At 39.9% G+C, this 19,341-nt stretch overlaps 1 protein-coding gene and 1 long non-coding RNA gene across 4 annotated transcripts in view; one reads left to right on the top strand and one right to left on the bottom strand.

The window, feature by feature from the left end:
* The window catches only part of pcdh9 (protocadherin 9), a 215,288-nt gene that overhangs the window by 141,963 nt on the left and 53,984 nt on the right, over positions 1-19,341 (bottom strand). For all 3 annotated transcript variants that reach the window (XM_086180759.1, XM_086180766.1, XM_086180774.1), the window contains exon 3: positions 10,639-10,740. In XM_086180759.1, the coding sequence (XP_086036885.1) occupies positions 10,639-10,740 (102 nt within the window). The remainder of the gene's footprint in view (positions 1-10,638; positions 10,741-19,341) is intronic.
* Positions 12,632-13,454, top strand: LOC147269190 (uncharacterized). The gene is made up of 3 exons (XR_015109508.1): positions 12,632-12,694; positions 12,772-12,882; positions 13,373-13,454. It is a non-coding gene; the product is annotated as an uncharacterized LOC147269190 (long non-coding RNA).

The raw sequence follows: 19,341 nt of genomic DNA, 5'->3' as shown, positions 1-19,341 counted from the left end.
AAGGAACATCACAATTATGAGAAAGTGCCATTGAGGCATTTATTGCAAATAAAATGTAAGGCGCTGTAGGCAAAAATATTTGCCTCTTTTATTGCGTCTCTCTTCGGGGCATTTGTTTTGACAACAAACGGATGTCCTCGCTGCGGTTAAATAGTAAAAATAAACAGTGAGTAAAGGTGGAAAATGAGGTTGAACACAGATATTTCCCAAGAGAGTCTTCTGCAATTCTCCATTCTGTCTTGCCACAGCGCCAATTAACAGCTTTGGTACCAATTAGTAAAATCAAGCCTTCCCTAACAGAAACCCATGGGGTTTAATGTGTCAAGAATCAGTGCTTGAGCTGGGAAGAGAAAAAAAAGGTTAAAAAAAAATAAGCATAGGTCTCAGTCGGAAATAATTGGGGCAACAAGGTTAAATATCTTTATTCTATGTTTTAAACCCTTTTTCGTTTTTTTGTTTCTTAACTCGTGCAGAACTGAAAAAATATTTCCCAGATACATTTCAGTGTTTTCTTGACATTTTGACATCAGACCTACATAGTTTGAATTAGATTCCGAACGGCTCCATGCAAAAGAAAAAAAAGACCAAAAAAAACACAGCATTTTTGATCTTGCACACTTCGTCTTGAACAAGTTCTCCTAGCTTCATCTTCTCTTAACCATCCTCTTAGGATAATGAGGTGTACAGCTCTAGATATGGCAGGCATATCAATCTGAACTGTAGACAACCTGCGGGCCCTGCCCAAAGCCAACATGTTTATTAGAACGCCAGGGATAACAAATGACTTAACATGCTTCCCTCTTTAATAACCCTGTACACCTACAAGATAACAATAATGGAGATGCCACACTCAGTGCTCCTTAATTCAATTAAAAAAGCATGGACGATGAGCATGCTGTGTTAAAGGAAGTCCTCGAGGCGCTGATAAACTTCACTGCTGAACATTTCTATGAGAGATGCCAGATGGACACTTTATGTGAATCGTCTGCTTAAAGGGAAACTGTCTCAGAACCACTGCAATCTATTTTCTCTCCTTTAATTCTTCGTCTCACAGCAACATATGTTTAAAAGTGTACAAAAACGTATCCAAGCATCTATGGCAAAGCTGCTTTGCGTCTTTAATTGAAGGATTTTTTATAACTCATAAGATTTTATTTGATTCGTTTTATTGCTGTTAATGATTTATGTACCAGGAAGGATTTACATTTTTTTTTTTTAATGTCTTAAGCTTCATACTGTACATCCTTAAGAGTCCTCAGAGTCTCAAACAGCTTTGAAAATCTGATTCAAAGACTAATATTTGAGCTGTTTATTCATAAATAGAAGAAGTGATGCCAGGAGCAAGAGCGTGTAAAAAGTATCGATTTGCCAGGCTTCAATTGTAAAATAGCATTCAAAAATGAACTCATTCATGTTTTTAACTGCCTCATAAAAAAGAGGCAAGGTTGTCACTCAGACACTTGTGTTACTGAAGAATGACACCAATGAGTCAGCAGGCCAATGCCACGATTCGAAACTTTAATTATGTGTCCTGCATTCATTGGTTTGAAGCACAGATGCAGCTTTTTTTCTGCGGCACACAAGAATGAGAATTGATGAAAATGGATTATGGTTTGAATTGTGACATCAAGAGCTGGGAATCATTCCCAAAGATTCCCACCCCTCCAGCTAATCCTTACCTCCAGTGTGAAAAACCATCGTGCAACTACTTAACATAAACCGTGTGTTTGAAGCTGTTTGAACAAATAAACCAACCTGCTGTTTTTTTTCATTATTATTATTGAATAGCAGTTAAAATAGACTCTAATCTAACTGCTAACAAAAATAGAAGCAGAGTCAGTGACTCTTAACATCACATGAAACACTGTTTACCTTTTAGAAACTGACTTTTAAAACCCTTCGGTTGGCACTGAGCGCCCAGCAAAGCATGTAAGAGTCACAGCGAAGTGTTGGTAATGTTTAAATACACTACATAATTAATTTTTTACAGATGTTTAGCATTCAATATAGAAGGCAGACATAAAACATGAGCGCACGCACACACACCGCTAATTCATTCAGTTTATATCACGAGGCATAAAGTATAGCAAATTATCAGTATTCCTATATGAACATATAGCGTGTAAACAAAGCCTGTTCTGAAGTTAAGGTCACTAATAATTGGGACACTAGTTAATACTTGGCTGAGCAGGGTGTTAATTATTGAATGATTCTCCTCTCTCTCGCCTACACATCTGTAGGGAAGACGGGGGGGGGGGGGGGACTGTAATATATAATGCAGAAAAAAAAGGACATGATGCTCTCGCTGGCTCCCTCTCCCCACGTCGTCTACTGTATGCACGTGTCTGTCCATCCTACTCCCCCCATGTTGTATTCAAAGAAGCATATCCCTCTCCAGGAACCTGGCCCTCTCACTAATTTTTCTCCTTGTCAGAGACAAAGGGGTTTTAAGGCTGGAGGATTTGGCAGGCTCTACTACTTGCAGGCAATATTTCAACCCATCCATCTAGCGCGGATAATAGAGTGTCCTTGCTTTTCAATGCCTGGAGGAGTGACCAGTTATCACAAGCCACCAGCTCCGTTGTTAATAAAACAGGGGATGGGGGGAAGGAGTTGAGGAAGCTGATAAAAAGAAGGGAGGATGGAGAAAAGGAGAGGAGTGGAGGAGAAATGGTTGCATGTTACTTTGACGTTCCAGCGAGGTGAAGTTGATCGTGATCAGTAGTCAGTTACCAGGCTGACAGCAGTTCTCTTTTAATATCTTAGCTTCGGTTTCTGGGAAGATAAATTTAGCCCCCTCACGTCTCTCTTCAGGCCGTGGAGAGGGGAGGAGAAGGGAGGAGAGGGGAGATGAGAGGAATTGGAGTGGAGAGGTGGGGCACGTAGTGTTAGGCTGATCTAGCTAATGGCCAAACTGACCTTCAGAGAAAGTCGAACATTAAGAAAAGTAGTATGTCACGTAAAGCCACTGCAGCATAATTCAGGTCATTGCTATTACTACTGCCTCTCATGAATTTAGAGGGAAAGTGTGAAAAGTGTGTTTAATTTCAGTTCGTTGAATGTACGATGTTTTGTATGACGCCATATGTAGTTTTGGAATATTGATGTAAACTTTTCTCGTTGTGCAGCATCTTATTGGCCCCAGAGTGACAAATTATTTCAGGAAAACATCCAACCGCTGAACCCCTCAATATATCCAGGATTTCTGCACCACAGTAAGCAGCAGTGCAGTCGTGTGTTAAAATGGTTCACGTTTTTCCAACGCAGAGCGGATGGGACGATGAGCGAATTTCAACGAATGCTCAGGTTGGGACAATCTTGCATGAAATATAACAAGCAGCACAAGATAGTAAGATTTGGGGTTATTTATTTATTTGTTATTAGTTTAAAGCTTGTACTATGTAATTGCTGAACGTAAACAGGTTTCGTCGGGCAAAACTCCTGAGCTGCATGTAAATTCCTGTAGTTACCTTGTGCTTTCACCACAACAAGACATCTGGCAAGAATACTGGCAGATTATTTGGTGTCAAAGCATCTGAGCTCAAGGAGCAGAGAGTGAATTGCTGCGGTTTGCAATGTGCGGCCCGCACAAAGGCCTCCAGAAGTGTCACCATTACCTGTTTAAAACTGTTGTGCTGCTTACAGGACCAACTGGTAACTTTATCAGTAGCTGTGACATTTCATACTGGGATGTTGCTGTGCTGTGCATAGCCGTTGGCAGCACTTGGACCAGCATGTTGGTGCCTCTGTGCAATGCTGACAAACACACGGTCTGTACACTTGTCATTTCTCTCTCCTCTGCTGCTCATGATCGACTAAAACATCAGTGACAGCAGGTGGATATGTTGGTCAACACCAACCATGGCAACAAGTAAGGTGTGTTTAATCCAGAAGAATCCAGCTGGGATAAATAAAGCGGTCTTTCCATTCTTATTTGCCAATTTACTTTAAACTTTCCTCTTCAGACTTTTCAAAAGTGACATTTTTCTCGTTAGCCACCAATGGGTAGTATGATTACAACATGACAAGCTTAACAGTATTTTATCGATCAATTTCACATTTAAGCCTTTGATTAAGCCCATTTTGAGTATGTGATGTTTGAGCCCACCATATAATCGGATAAAAATATTTGGCCCAAGTCAAATCATTGTCAACCCCTGGTGTTTCATGAAGACGCAGCATCATTTTCAATAAAGAAACACTGCAGAGCTTCCGAGCATTATTTTTCCGCTCCAGCAAAATTCCCTGTGACAGTGGACACCCCTGTAGTACCTGTTTGTGACAACAGAGCCTGAAAACATGCTAACATTGTTAGAGTGAGTATAAATTGTGTACAATGGCCACTGTGGCCTATCGAATGGGGATGTTTTTTTCCTCATATCATAATGTTAAGGGTGGCATAGTGGTGCAGTGGTCAGCACTGTCGCCTCACAGCAAGAAGGTTCCAGGTTCCAGTCCCGGCTCCATCACAGGATCTTTCTGACTGAGTCTGCATGTTCTCCCTGTTCCTGTGTGGGTTCTCTCTGGTACTCCAGCTTCCTCCCACAGTCCAAAGACATCAAGAGGGGACGAGGCTGATTGATACTCTAAATTGACTGTAGGTGTGACTGTGAGTGTGAATGGTTGTCTGTCTCTATGTGTTGGTCCTGTGATGGACTGGCGACCTGTCCAGGATGAATCCCGCCTCTCGCCTGAGTGCTGGGATAGGATCCAGCCCCCCCAGTGACCCTTAACATGGATGGATGGTGGATGTGTTGGCCCTGCGATGGACTGGCGACCTGTCCAGGGTGAATCCTGCCTCTTGCCTGAAGGCTGCTGGGATAGGCTCCAGCAGGCTCAGCGGTATAAAATGGATGGATTGATCGATCATGATGTAACAGAAACTTTTTGTGCCAGATGGTGGAGGACGGACACGAGTGCAGATTTGTTAAACGTTCAAAAAAAAATATTTGTTGTCATCCCCTCAGTGCTGAATGCAGTTGCTGATTGACAGTTTTCTATTATTTATTTTGGAGTCATTGTGCTTTTATTCACTTTCTTCTAAGTGCACAAAAATCATTTTAATTTTTTCCTTTCTTTTTACAAACTGCACAGCTGATGTGAACAAGTGAATGTACTTTGATCAAGATCGACAAAACGAACAAAAAGACATAAGTATTTATAGACAAAGACAGACTGATCTACAATATTAATAGTACTGAATGTATAGGGAACATGTCAACCCAGTAGCAGGGTGCATCACACACTGAGTGCCAAACTAAGATGAACGATTCAGCAAAATTCTCCCGTTTAAAACACTGACCTTTAATTATGTTAAACAGATGAAACAGTTGTGTAATGCATCATCCTATTGCAAAACTGACACCACAATCAGAAAAAGAGCCGGAGGTGTTTGAGAAAGTTACTGCTGGCGATAATGTGGTAACACATGGAACAGCATTTGAAAAGCAATGATGTTGGGAGAAAAAAATCCCAATGTAGCCTGTTCAATTGAGTGTGGTTAAGAAATGTATCTAAGGGAGGAGGAAGTCATATTATTATATATTACAGGCTAGTGAAGTTATCCTCTCTGGTCTCATTCACTGTCAACATTAATAGCTGCATGTGTCTGTTGCATGCTACTAATTTGATTTTCCAGCTTGATCAATAAGTGCATTTTAGAGAGTAATACATTTACTTTATGAGTTATTGTACATTAAGTGTATTGGCATTGGGCTCATTTTCATGGCTCACCTACACATGGATTGTTTTTGACAGCAGGCCTAATGTCACCTTGGTACAGTAGAAGTTTGCAAAACCGCAGTGTTACTATAAAAATATAGACTTCAATACTGATGTTTTCAAAATATATTAAATGATAAAACATATCTATTTGTCGACATCTGAAAAGCAAAAATGAACCAATTCTACATAGTCACAATCTGAAAGGAATAAAGAAGTGCTTTGTGGGAGGTATCAGGCATTTGTCAACCAAAGTGTTCCTATTCTTCAATTTGATTTTTTTTTTATCCCGAATAAGGTGCTTCTCTTATAATTGTTCTACCTTTGTCTCACAGGCTCCTCTCAAAGCTCGCCCCTGCCTCTTTCCATTCACTGATATTAACTTCAAACACACCTGCTCTCCTCTTCTGAAATTTATAATCCTTCTATTGGATCCTTGACTTTTTTTCTTCAGTGTTGTTTCAGCAGCAGTTTACAGAAACAAAGCAAAAAAACAAGGAAGTGCACACGTCTAATTCTATAGAAGCAACACAGTTAAGTCGTGACAGCTTCAATATTGGCTACTTAACATGGAATCTATTTTACTTCGATGCTGAGAATAAGCTGAAACCAAATTAATATACACACATTATTAACAAATTACAATTGATATTGTGTGTAGAAGATGGGATTTTTATTTTCTTGGAAGCAGCACCTAGAAAACCCTTGTTCTGCAGCAATGCTGATTGTTTTGGATTTGACCCACGCCAATATTTTATACATTTGAAAGCTCCAGTGTTCAGACAATGGTAAAAGATACGCATGGCGGTGAAACTATTGATCCTTATGTGTGTAGAAACATTAGAATGAAAATTTCTCAATAAATCAATTTGGAACTGCAGTCGACAAGGTGCCTTTTTCAGTTGCTTAATGTATTTATCCCCCTGTTGTGAATGCAATATGTTGTGAGCATTGCGGCACATGGTACAAGCTTCTACTCCTCTCACCAAGATTGTTAAGATTAATAAATTCAGTGGACTAATGAAGGGTCAGTGTCGAATGAGAGGGCAGAGGACCACTCAGCAGTCACACCCAAAGATATTTTTCAGCCAGCTGTGTCTTTTCACGTTAGCTCTTGCCACAATCTCAACCCCTCCCTCACCAGGCAACAACTCCCTGATGCACTCCGAATGACAGAGGAAAGGAAATTATTGAACACCAATACAATAAAGCTGCCTGGTAACTTAATAGGGCAGCTGAGTAGGGGCACTCTGGCCATCTTGCTTTGAGGCGATAATGAGAGTCATCATTCCCTCTTGGGCTGGAATAAGGGGGCCTCCTATGTGCCGACGGTGTTTCTGTGTGTGTGTGTGTGTGTGTGTGTGTGTGTGTGTGTGTGTGTGTGTGTGTGTGTCCCTTCTTTGAGCTTCCTCAGTCCGGTGAGGCCCAATGAGCAAACAGCACAGTGCTTTAACAAAGCCAGAGAGATCTCTCAATTAACAGAGCCTGAGAAGGATCTCTGAGGCATATCGACTCTGGAAGATTTAGGAAGACACAGACGTCCCATACATCTATATATTATAGGACCCTCAATCACTGACATGTTTGGGAATATGTATCAAGGACTGCAACTTATTAGAATTCTTACTCACACCTTGAGGGCTGTTTAGTCGTTACTCTAACAGTGATGTCATCAGACCAATTCAGGAGCATGTCTATGGCACTAAAAGAGATCTAGGATGAACATTTGGAGACCTCTCTCATCCCAGGTCATCAGATGCAACGCTTTAATTGTTACAGCCCCAATACTAATGTGCTCGGCAACCTTTGGAAGTGCTCTCAACGGTTTATTGGCACATTACATAGTTGCAAATGAGAATCTCACATTGGCCGTAATAGTCTTGAATTGTCAAAGGTTTTCTGCTACAAAGCCTCCTCTTCCAACTGAACTCCTTGCTAGGGATGGGCATTTCATGTAGAAATAGTATTTGAACCCCTAATTGCTCCTCATGGCCCACAGACTGGCGACCTGTCCAGGGTGAACCCTGCCTTTCCCTCAGTGTCAGCTAGGATAGGCTCCAGTCCCCCCCGTGACCCTTACCAGATAAGCGGTATAGAAAATGGATGGATGGATTTTTTAAGGAATATTTTAATATTGAAAAGTCATCCCCAATCCCTACTCCTTGCGCTAACTTCTACATATCGACGTCAGAAACCAAGTCTGTCTGATGCAGATGCAAATAGGTTATTAGATGAAAGCCTGATGCCTCTAACACGGATGCCAATTTCAAATGCATGGGGTGTATGAAGCAATCGCATGAGCTGGGGGCATTGTTTTTTGACGTTGTGGGAAGAGAACGTGTTGACATGTTATACTACTGCTTCCCTTGTTCTTTGATGAAGCATTTGATGTGATTTTGGAAGGCTGGAGAAAGTGAGATGGGGGGTGGGGGTTGTTAAGTAAAAGCAGCAGAATTGAGGGGTGAAATACATTTCAGGTCACAATTAAAAATGTATATCACATGGGAAATTAGAGGCCACGAGGCAAAGTGTATGGTAGAGATAGAAATGAGCTGTTCAACCACATGTGAGAGACTCTAGAAAAACCCTGTTGAAAAATCTCCTGTTTTGACATTCTGCTTAAAAAATGGGGTAAAAAAAAAACAAGACAACATTTTCTCGACAGTCCGGTGTCTGGCAGCGGAACATTAGTAAACAAAAGTGTGCAGTGCCTGGTTTCACTCTGTTCCCGTTCCAATTGAAATAGTCATTTTAAAATGTGGTTTCAGAAGCTTCTGATTGTGTTGATTGGCTGGAAGGCTGAAATCAAAAGGCATCTTGTGTTCACAACCCAGGATGTGTTAATCAAAGGATGGAATTTTCAAATCATTTCAAACATAAGTGCCCATACAACAACAAAAAAACAACCCATATGCTGTCGCGAGCGCTCATTGGAAGGGTTTATTTTTCGTCATTCTGCACCAACTGCTTACACACCAATGACACACACAAAAAGTCCCCTTTACTTGACAGCCCTTATGGCTTTCAAATGTGTTCGAATTGTGATCATTTGAGTGTTTTGCTCTGGGGAAATTATATAGTTGTGCAGTCATTTGACCCCTGGTGCTGACTGTAGCCACTGTGGTTTAATCTGTGCACAGGGCTGTGCCCGAGGGCTTGATCCCCACCCAGGGGAGTTTGGGGTTGGTGGGAATTCACCACCCTGTGTTTACATTGTTTCTGGAGCGTCGTCTTGTGAGATATTCCCATTTGATCGTGCCGGACCCAAGTGAGCACAACAGGTGATAAATTTTTAATGTAAGCAAAACTGAGAGTAGCACTAATGAGAGCATGCAAGATGATGATCCCTAAAACAACTTGAAACTATTTTTCCCTTTCATGTTTAAAGGGGGAAAAAATGGGGGCAATGCTTTGAGGATATGAAGAACACAGTGTCACGTGCAATAATCAATATACTGAAAGTAATATTTGCATTTTTGAGTATGCTTACATTGAATGGTTGTTTTCACCCTTGTGTCCATCACTCAAAAACTGTTTTATTGACTAAGGTGGATTCTGATCCTTTTGTGGCTGCTGCTGTATTTTAATGTTGCTTCAACACATTTTTGCGACATTCTTCAGTTTATGTTTTGAGGGGTTGTTGAATAGTTCTACAACAACTAGTTTATATCAGTTACCGTGAATCAGTCAATTCAATACTGTGTGTGTTTATATAATTGAAATTGAATCAGTGATGAAACAATAGTGTATGCAAGTCAGATGTGGACAGAGAGTCTGGTTAATAGAGACCCGTGGCACAGTCAGTCGCTGCTTTCTCTGCTCGTCAAGCCTCTCAGAAAAAAATGCACCAACATCCACTAACATTTAGCTTTTGTCTGCAATGACAAAGAGCTTAATTTCCATTTACTCCCAGGTCAAGAGCCCTGCAGTAGACAGGCATGTTTATCACGGGTATCAGCTCCAGCTCTGATCGACACTGATGTCAACACAAAGCCCAGATGATTGCAATATTTACGTCACTCTTCTAGTGTGATGCCATGATGTGTGTTCTCTAACAGGGACCAGGTATTGAGTCTGAAGAAAAACTGTAGGAATACACATGTAAAAGTAAACACAGGAACACTGCCATTGCCCTCCATCCTGCCGTCTATTCTAGTTACATTTTCTAGCGTATTTCTGTGTTTAATTGATTTGATAAATTTTTTTAAAGAAAACATAAATGCACATAATGGGAAATTGTTCACTCGGCTTTTTGCTTGCACGTTTACCCGTGTTTGGGTAGCTGCCTCCCACAGGTATGTATCCACATCCTCAAAGAGATAAACTACCAGTCCACTTGGCCTTGCAGTTTGTCATGGAATGAGGATGTGGTGAGGCTTAGAAGAAACCCTTCCCTTGTTAATGCACTGTAGTTGATAACAGAGAGAGTAAGAAAAACTGACATCATTAAGATTCACCAGTGTGTAAGCACATCAACACAAGCAATCTCCTCCAACCCCCAGATGACTATCAAGCACTGTGTTCTCTAAGCATGGAGGTAATGAGACAAATTCTTATTACTCAAGTAAAAATGGCATGGATATTAGCATCACATTAGGCCATGAATCTAATGATGTTGTAACTACAATAAGTCAGAGCACTAAGAGGCAGAAAATACTTAAAAATGGAACATGGAGGAGGGAGAAAATCGGAGGAAAGCAGAGTTTGCTTCAGCCACGGTATCTATCTACGAGCCAAAGCAGGGTTGTCATGAATGAGAAAATTATACTGAATTAGACTCATTAGTCAACTTAACATGTCATTGCAGGGCATCCTGAAACAAAATTGCTGTACAACCTAATTAGAGTTCATTAAAAGTAATGATTTGTGTGAATCTATGGTGATTGTTTCATGATAAATGGGACCATCTGTACTCACTAAAGGTGTGCAAGGTGTCCAATATTCAGGGTTCAGCTCAGCTCGAGGACGAAGGTCCAGATATTCAGGGTTCAGTTCAGTTCGGGCACGAGTTAATGTTCCCTTCATGGAAGATTGAAACAAAAAAGTGTTAGAAATGCACATTTTGTTTTCAGTCTTTGTCATTTCTGAAAATAGAACCTGAAGTTTGAGAGGTGAAAGAAAAGAAAAGAAACCCAATGTGACAGAAACACAATAACAATGTCAAACAAATATATCAAAAATACTCATGTAATCATTTCTGTTCAACCTGTTTAGTTTTCTCAAAAGAACATGAGTCTGCACTGCATTTAGTGACTAAAGATATACCATTAGATAGAAATCATTAACTTTAATGACTATTCACAGTGGAGCAATTAAGGACACCAATTCAACATTCCACAATGAATTTTCGACAGGAATCCCTGTAAAATTAAGAGCAAATTACACTTCAAAAAAGTGTAGCATCCAGTTTTCCATTTCAGAGGCCCTGTGGCCTAAATGACAGACCAGTTGGATGGACTGAATCTGCTGGGCCCCATGAGGTCTATGATGTATACTGTAATTATCTGCTGACTCTCAAAATGGCTGTGTGTAATGAGGCTATTCTGCATGAAGCCCCAGGCATAAATCACTGTCTTTAGCTGACTTCCAGATGACCAACAACAACGCAGGGCAGAAGCAGAGAGACAGTATGGGTTATCTGGCTAGCAGCATAATGTAGCATCCATACGTATTCGCTTCTTATCAGCAAAGGACATATTGTCAGCCAAACTTGGATACAAAGACAGTTTCCTGTCTCCAAAAAAAAAGTGACCTCGCTTGCACCTCGTCTGAGTTCTCTGTCTGCATACAGTTTGGCAAACTGCTAGCTGCTTTATTTAGCTATGCAACACAAGTGGAGCCTTTTTTTTTTTTTTTCTTTTTCTTACTGATGCTGTAGGCTAAACTATATTGAATGGCAAATGCCAGTCTGTCTGTCAGGCTGCCCGCTGTCATTGCAATAAATATGTTTCCATAATCTAATTTACAGACAAAAAAAACCCAGCTGTGACACACCCACACACACGTGCATTTTAAATATTATAAACCCATGCAGGCTCTGTTAGCAGTCTCTAATAGCGCTAAAGTAAGAACTATCCTTAATCCAAATGTCACCAAATATCACACTGAAAGCCCTTGAGGGGTCTACAATTTTCATTTCCAGATTCCTCTTGAAGAGTTTCAGCTAACTTAAGCAGAGAACAATTTAAAGAAGGAAAAAAAAAACAAAAAACAAGCACATTAAATTCAGAAATTCAAATATGATTTATTTCCTCAGTTAAGTTTCGAAAATGTCACGGCTTAATTGAAAGTTTCACGACCTCTTCATTGCGGCATGACGTTTGTTTTATTCATCATGGTCCCATTAAGAATAAGATGCATGGAAAGGCAGGGTATAATTCAAAATGAGCATGTGAAGCCATGCACGTAGTACAGCTGCAACTCTTGTCTCTAATTAAGTTGTGTGTTTTCTTTCAGGACATTTCAAACATGTCAAGTAATCGCAGGACGCATAGTCTCGTTGTTTGAAGGACATACTTTTTACTTTATATGACAGTTGTTTGCTTTTAGTTAACATTTCATAATTACCGTACTGCTCGATTTAATCATATTTTACCTTTTTTTCTTTAATGGATCCAGCAAGAAGTGCCGACAAACAAGATGGCTCTTTACACTGTGGCACAGGAAGTGGAAGAGACCAACTTGTTGTGCTGGGGGGGGGTACCTATTGCTTTGATCAAGGTAGATTTTTTTTTACACAAAATTCTCCTGCTTTTATTCTGTTGATTGGTTACTTATTATGTTTGATTATTAAGAGTGATTTATTTTTGCAGAAAACCGATAATTGTTGATTGTTTCATGTTTCTGTTCAGGCTAGCTCCCGGGTAAATACACCCCTCCAGTGTGACACTTGTCTTGTCTGTTCTGTTCAGTTTAGGTTGCTGTCTGTTAATTGAGCTCAGTTATATTCAAAGGACTCCAACTTTGTGTTTAGGTAATTTTCTAGAAATTCATTTGGTCGTATTTGAGTTATATTTGAAAATATATTCACTTTTTGAATTTTCACACCAGGTGTTTCTTATGTTGAAGTGTTTGGACATCGGTAGTGTGGTACCACAAGTTGCAGCAGGGTAACAAGAGTTCAATTTCTCTTCAAGTCCTACATTTTGGAAGTTTAATCAGGTAAGTGATGTTTTAACTACAAGCAAGTGTCTTTTGTGTGTAAAACCTAACCAGAGCTTTGTCATTTTGACATGTTTTGCAACATTGTTTTTCCAACCTGAATTCCATTTCAAAAAGCTGTTGTCAGCAAATAACAACAAATAAAGTTTCCAAACTACAAAACAACATTGACGCCATCTACAACGGTACACTGTTAGGATTTCATGTTTTCATCACAATGTATGTCGTATTTCAGTGTGTTAAAAGATTATTGATCTTTTTATTTTTTATTTTTTCTTATTGGAATTAATTTAATTAGTTGAGTTTGAAACCTAAATTGAGTGTCGAAGTGTCAGCACTGAGGATGCAATTGTAATCATTAATCTGTCTAATTGTTCAAATTTTCTGAAAGGCACTAACTTCTTGCAGGTGTTACTTGAGATGTGAAAGTGTGAAAATCACCCTTGTATTCCCCAAAATGTGCAATTTTAACAAGAACCTTTTCTAACAGCAGTTATCCACCAAATTCTTCCAATTACTGAAGAAAGATGAAGGAACAATGAAAAAGAAAGAGAGTGAAAATCTTAAGTGTGCTCATTATGCAAACTCTTAATACATTTCCATTTGTCTGTCACTCTAATTAATGGCTGTCTTTCTCCATAAACTGCCAGGAATGTGATATTATTTTTTAAAAACCTTGCCATTTATCACCTGTGTGAAAAGTGTCAGAGAACGTCATAGTAAGAGGTTGCAGCGCTACAACTGGTAATTGTATTATTCGAAAATGTCATTGTGATCGTGGTAAATCTCTGCTTGGAATGTGTAAATGTGTGCTATGAAATGATAACCATCACGAATGAATGAAACAGGTCATTAAAAGGTTACAAGGAAAAAAGCTGGATTACAGTATGAAAACATGAATATTGAGGGGACTAATTTTAGCCGACATTGTTTTTATTTGTCTTTTAAAATAACATCAACATTCAAATGGATATTATGACTTCAAACATTTATAATATTATGTAATCAAGAGGGAGCCCAACATTTTCATTGTCAGTGTCCAATTTAAAACATGACTGCTTCAAATACCTGCGCTTGAAAATGCTCCAGCAGCTTAAACTCGTGTTGAGGTGGCAGCTGCATTATAAATGGAGACCAAAAAGGGGGGGGGCTGTCAGTGGTGATTTTTTTTTTGTTTTGTTTATTTTTGTGGCCAGAAGTGTTGTGCCCGCCTATGCTGCGGCAACACAGGTGTTGTGGAACTCAGTTACTGTGGGTGAGTGTCGTTGCATAAAAAGTGGACAAAAAAGCCCCTCCAAAGAAGAAACTCATCTTGTGTGGGAAACAAGTGCATGAACAACACCTTATATTTATGTGGGAGTGTATACAACAACACATTTGCTTAAATGTGTTATCCCAGAGAAAAACTTCTTCAATACAACAGAATATGAGTCATTTTCTGCCATCTACAGAACACTGACACATCCTCATGAAAAACTATTTTCCTACACAGTTCAGTCAAATATGGTGGTTGAGGTTCGGCTGTTCATTCTTTTATTTCATAGACGATTTGGCAGTAAACTGCATTAGTGTGGGGAAAATGATCAAAACATAACACACAGATCATCTGAGACTAGTTTCTTGAATGTGGCACTGAGTTCATTGGACTCAAATGACCTCCACAGTCACCAGATCTCAATCCAGCAGAGCACCTCTGGGATGTGTTGGAACTGGAGATTCATGCAATGATTGAACAGCCAACAAATGTGCAGCAACCATATGATGCTATCATGTCAATATGGACCAAAGTCTCTGAGGAATGCTTTCAGCACCGTGTTGAATTTATAACTCAAAGAAATCAGTTCTGAAGGCAGAAGGGTGTCTAACCTGTTACAAGTGAGGTGTAGCTACTGTATACTCTACGTGTATATGTAAAGACTTATAAAGCATCCATCCATCCATCCATCCATTTTCTACCTCTTATCCTGTTAAGGGTCACTGGGGGGCTGGAGCCTATCCCAGCTGCCTGTTGCCAATCCACCGCTGGACCAACACATAGAGACAGACAACCATTCACTCTCACAGTCACACCTACAGTCAATTTAGAGGATCAATCAGCCTCGTCCCCTCTTGATGTCTTTGGACTGTTGGAGGAAGCTGGAGTACCAGAGAGAACCCACACAGGAACAAGGAGAACATGGACACTCCACACAGAAAGATCCTGTGATGGAGCTGGGACTGGAACCAGGAACCTTCTTGCTGTGAGGTGACAGTGCTGACCACTGCATCACCGTGCCACCCTGTTTAGAAATGAATTGTATTGTGGTGCATTTTAGTTCTCTTATAGCTGACTTTTTTGAAGATGAATTTTGATCGTCAAAAATGTGTGTGTGTAAATGAACAAAATCCTTTACACCTTAAAAAAAAAATTCAGCAACAGCTGGTATTTCTTATACACACTTGCTTTAACATACTCTAAAAATCTGAGGTTTTTTGAGCAGCCTGTATATGTAAACTGCCTCCAAATCTGTCAGTCTGTTCTACCATGTTATGGTAAAGGGGGGGGGGGGGGGCAGATGATCTGAATGATCAACTTTCAGGGGACAGCCCTCGTATAGAAAAACATGTCGTACTTCTCGTGAAAGACAGATTTGCAACCACCTATGTCTGGCAGAGGGAATAGTAACAACACCACCACAGAACTCCTCTCACCTTTGCAATTTAATACAATCATAGTGAGTCACCGAAGGACTGAATGGACTCGACTGGGAAAAACACTTGAAAATTAGACTTTGTCAGCACAAAGCTTTGGGCCATCATGAAATTGGAGTACTTTGAGTCTTTAGCAAGTACAATCTAGGTTATTACCTCTGTGTCCAAAAGTGTTGTACTCAGAAAGGTACTTTTAAAATTCCAAGCGTTTGCATTATAAGGTAAGGCCTGTTTATTTTTATAACACCATTCAGCCACAAGGCAATTCGAACTGCTCCATAGTGGCACAGAAATAAGGCCTTAAAAGCATAGAAATGCATTAAGAAAAAAAGGCATTAGATTGACAGTCAAATTGCATTTAAAGACAAAAATGAAAAGATAAAAAAAGAAAAGAAAGTTATATTTTGTAGCTGCAGTAAAATGTTTTGTTGATTACAATAAATGCCTGAAATAACATCAGAATTAAACACAAGCTTAAGATACTTTCATGCTTTCTTCTATGCCAAAAAAAACAAAACAAAACAATACAACCAATAAACAGCAGACTTGTGAATTTGGAAGGTTTATGACTCAAGCAGCTGAATGAGAGCAGAGAGTTTGTCGAGTACATTAAACGCCACCAAGCAACAAAACTATTGTGGTGATGTCAAAGTGTCTGCAGAGTTGGTTCATTTATAGACTGACAAGAGATTTCACTGCAAGCAGCTCAAAAATCATAAAAAGCGGTGTGCACCTGTGAAGATTATTTTACAGAGCAAAAGTTTCAATAAACTTAATTTAGAGTATCAATCAGCCTCGTCCCCTCTTGATGTCTTTGGACTGTGGGAGGAAGCTGGAGTACCAGAGAGAACCCACACAGGAACAGGGAGAACATGGAGACTCACACAGAAAGATCCTGTGATGGAGCCGGGACTGGAACCTGGAACCTTCTTGCTGTGAGGCCACAGTGCTGACCACTGCACCACCGTGCCGCCTACCACAGATTTTATTTTCAACCAATATCAGAAATCCAATTAAAAAAAAAAATCCTGTTGGCTGTTGATCGAGGGAACCCACACAGATGCTTACTTCTGGGTCAGCCTAGAAGAAATGCAGCATCCCTGTGGCACTCAACAGATTTACCGTAAATGTTCTTTTGATTACCCAAAAGCAAATGACAACAATGTAAAGGTAAGAATAACAACCAGTTAAGCAAGTCTGTTGAGCTTGTCTGTATAGTGGGGACTGAGGAGGCGAGTTTCATTGGGGGATAAAACACACTTTAATTAGCTTTACCATTAGTCTAGCGCTGCCAAGCCCTCACAGTCACAGCAGACCTTTAGTTCTGTTTAATTACCTTGGAGATACCGCTGTATGCACTCTTCCTTGACATCACAAGACAAGATTCAACAAGTGGTTTTTGAACGCTCTGTGTGTATGTGTGTGGGTGGGTGTGTGGGTGGGTGAGTGGGTGGGTGAGTGGGTGGATGTGTCGTCCTAAGAAGCATATATTGTGTTTTTCTAGTGGCGAGTGACACACATGAAAGGGAAATGATACATTATGACGAAGGTTTTTGCTAAATTACTTGCTGATTTCTTGTTGTTGTATAAACTTTTAATTCTTTTATGGGTAAATCTTCAAACTAAGGTTGATGCAATAATGCTTAGTCAATGTTATGAACACCAATAATCAAGGATTCCTAGACACATAATTGTCTGTTAATTAAGGCTTACCTAAACATTAACTAACTGTTACTAATCTGTCCCTTTTATAGTGTGATGCCAGTGTGGCTACTACAGGTGATGCTACTGAGTACTGAGTACAGATGACGTATAATAATGAGCATGTTCCACTTGCACTAGTATTAATACTTAACACTTAGAGTGCAATAAAATCAATCGCAGCATCATATGACTTGTCACAGGAAATTGCTCAGTATGGATTAATATATTATGGCAATAATCACCCTGTGCTGGCAACCTGCTGATTTAGCATCTACCTATCTATCCGTCTATCTATCTATCATTTATCTATCTATCTATCTCTATATGTGTTGCATATATTTATGGAAAGGCAATTGGAGAGAAGAGGAATCTGTGAAATCTGAGATGATTAGAAACAGTGCATGAGAGGGTGCCACACTAACTTATTTATACTAAGCTGTTGAGATGGCTTGGTGAGCAAATCTGTGATTATTATTCTTTGATTTGCAAAGCTGTGCTGTGATTGGCCCTTCCTTTGGTGGCTGCATTAAACTTCATGTTTATGGGTCCTGGTGTTAAGCTCATTTCCACGCTCTCCCCTCCACACAGCAACTATTGACATTCCATTTAAGTTGACGACAGCGAGGAGGGTATTTTATGACAGAGATGTAATGGAAATGCATGCAGTGGGTATTGCAGTGAAAAATATCACCCAATTACAAGGATATCTTTGCATAGTTGCAGAGTAAAGAGGATATGCATGATGCACTTCTGCTTTGTTCAGAAAGAACAAAGAAAGGATTCATCTCAGCCCTCCGCCCCTCAACTCTCTGCTGTATTAAAAACACATAAAGAGAATATTCTCCAATTAAAAGCCCACTGTGTGTCTATGTGTGCTAATAGAGATTATGTTTGATATGATAATTGCACAAGTTTAAAAGTATCTCTGCTACATGTAAATTAACAAGGACACAATATCCAAAGTAATGCTGAGGATTGTTACAATGTTATTCAATAAAGGTGCTTTGTGAGGGATAAAGAAACAAATTAGCTAAAAGTCTTTTCACAAGATAAATAAAACCTTGATCAATTAAGAGGTAGAAAGGGACGGCAGTCCCACGTCCTGCCCCCATTCAGCTTACTGTTACAGTTTCATCCTCGAGCCACGGAGACACATTGATTCCCCGTGGCAGCCCGTCCTTGTCATTACAGTCGATGCTGAGGCCAGCCTGAACCATTCTCAACAGCTGCTAATGGCTTGAGGAAATTCACCCAGACTTGTGGCAGAATTCTAATAAGCAGATTTTTCGAATTTGGAGTGGAGGGATGAAAAGGCGCAACGCTGCAGGTCGTCCAGAGAACACAGTGAATGCATTAACAAAACAATTTTTCAGTTATTACTGAGCGCTTGGAATTACTTCTAGTTGAAGATGCTGAAAAAAGATTGCAGGGTCAACTTTTCTGATGAAACTGATTGTAATAGTAATAATTGCTACCTGGCTGAAGAAACATTTGATCTTTTGAATGTGCAGTTGCCTGCTTATTAAGTACCAAAACTATGTTGTTCAAGTTCAGTTTTATTTTCTTTTATTTCTTATATTCCTCATTTGCACACAAAATGTTTTTATTCCAGTGGTGTCTAAAACGAATGGAGACCTGTTCGTATCTGATTGCAGAAGGATTGATAGAGACAGAACTTCCTGTTACTTTGTGAGGGAAACTATTAATGTTGACAGCTCGACGATCATCCTTGCACAATGCAGAGGTTCTCTGTCTGCCTCTTGTACTTCTCAATCTATCAGCCGCTGTCTTTTCTCTTCAAAAGTTCTTCCTTCACTCTGCTGCTCTGTTTCAAAACAGCTCAGCGAACTGAAGGTGCTGTTGTAATAAAAGTGCTGCGTTTAAGTCAACTGAGGATCCCCCGTTAAGACTGAGAAATGCCTTCGCCCGTTTACCGCTTTACAAGGCACACGCCCACCTTCACTTCACCCCACCCAGTGAAACCGAACACCCAACAATGAAGACAGTGGCTGTTACTGACTCAGTGGTACCCAATGAGAGTGTCTCTATATGGGTTGGGAGAGT

Source organism: Aulostomus chinensis, chromosome 2 (assembly GCF_037954235.1).
Source record: "Aulostomus chinensis isolate RoL2024-O1b breed Wild chromosome 2, RoL_Achi_v1.0, whole genome shotgun sequence".
In the NCBI taxonomy this organism is placed as follows: Eukaryota; Metazoa; Chordata; class Actinopteri; order Syngnathiformes; family Aulostomidae; genus Aulostomus; species Aulostomus chinensis.
Note: the sequence above shows the minus strand (reverse complement) of the source record. Positions and strands in the feature narration are given on the sequence as shown.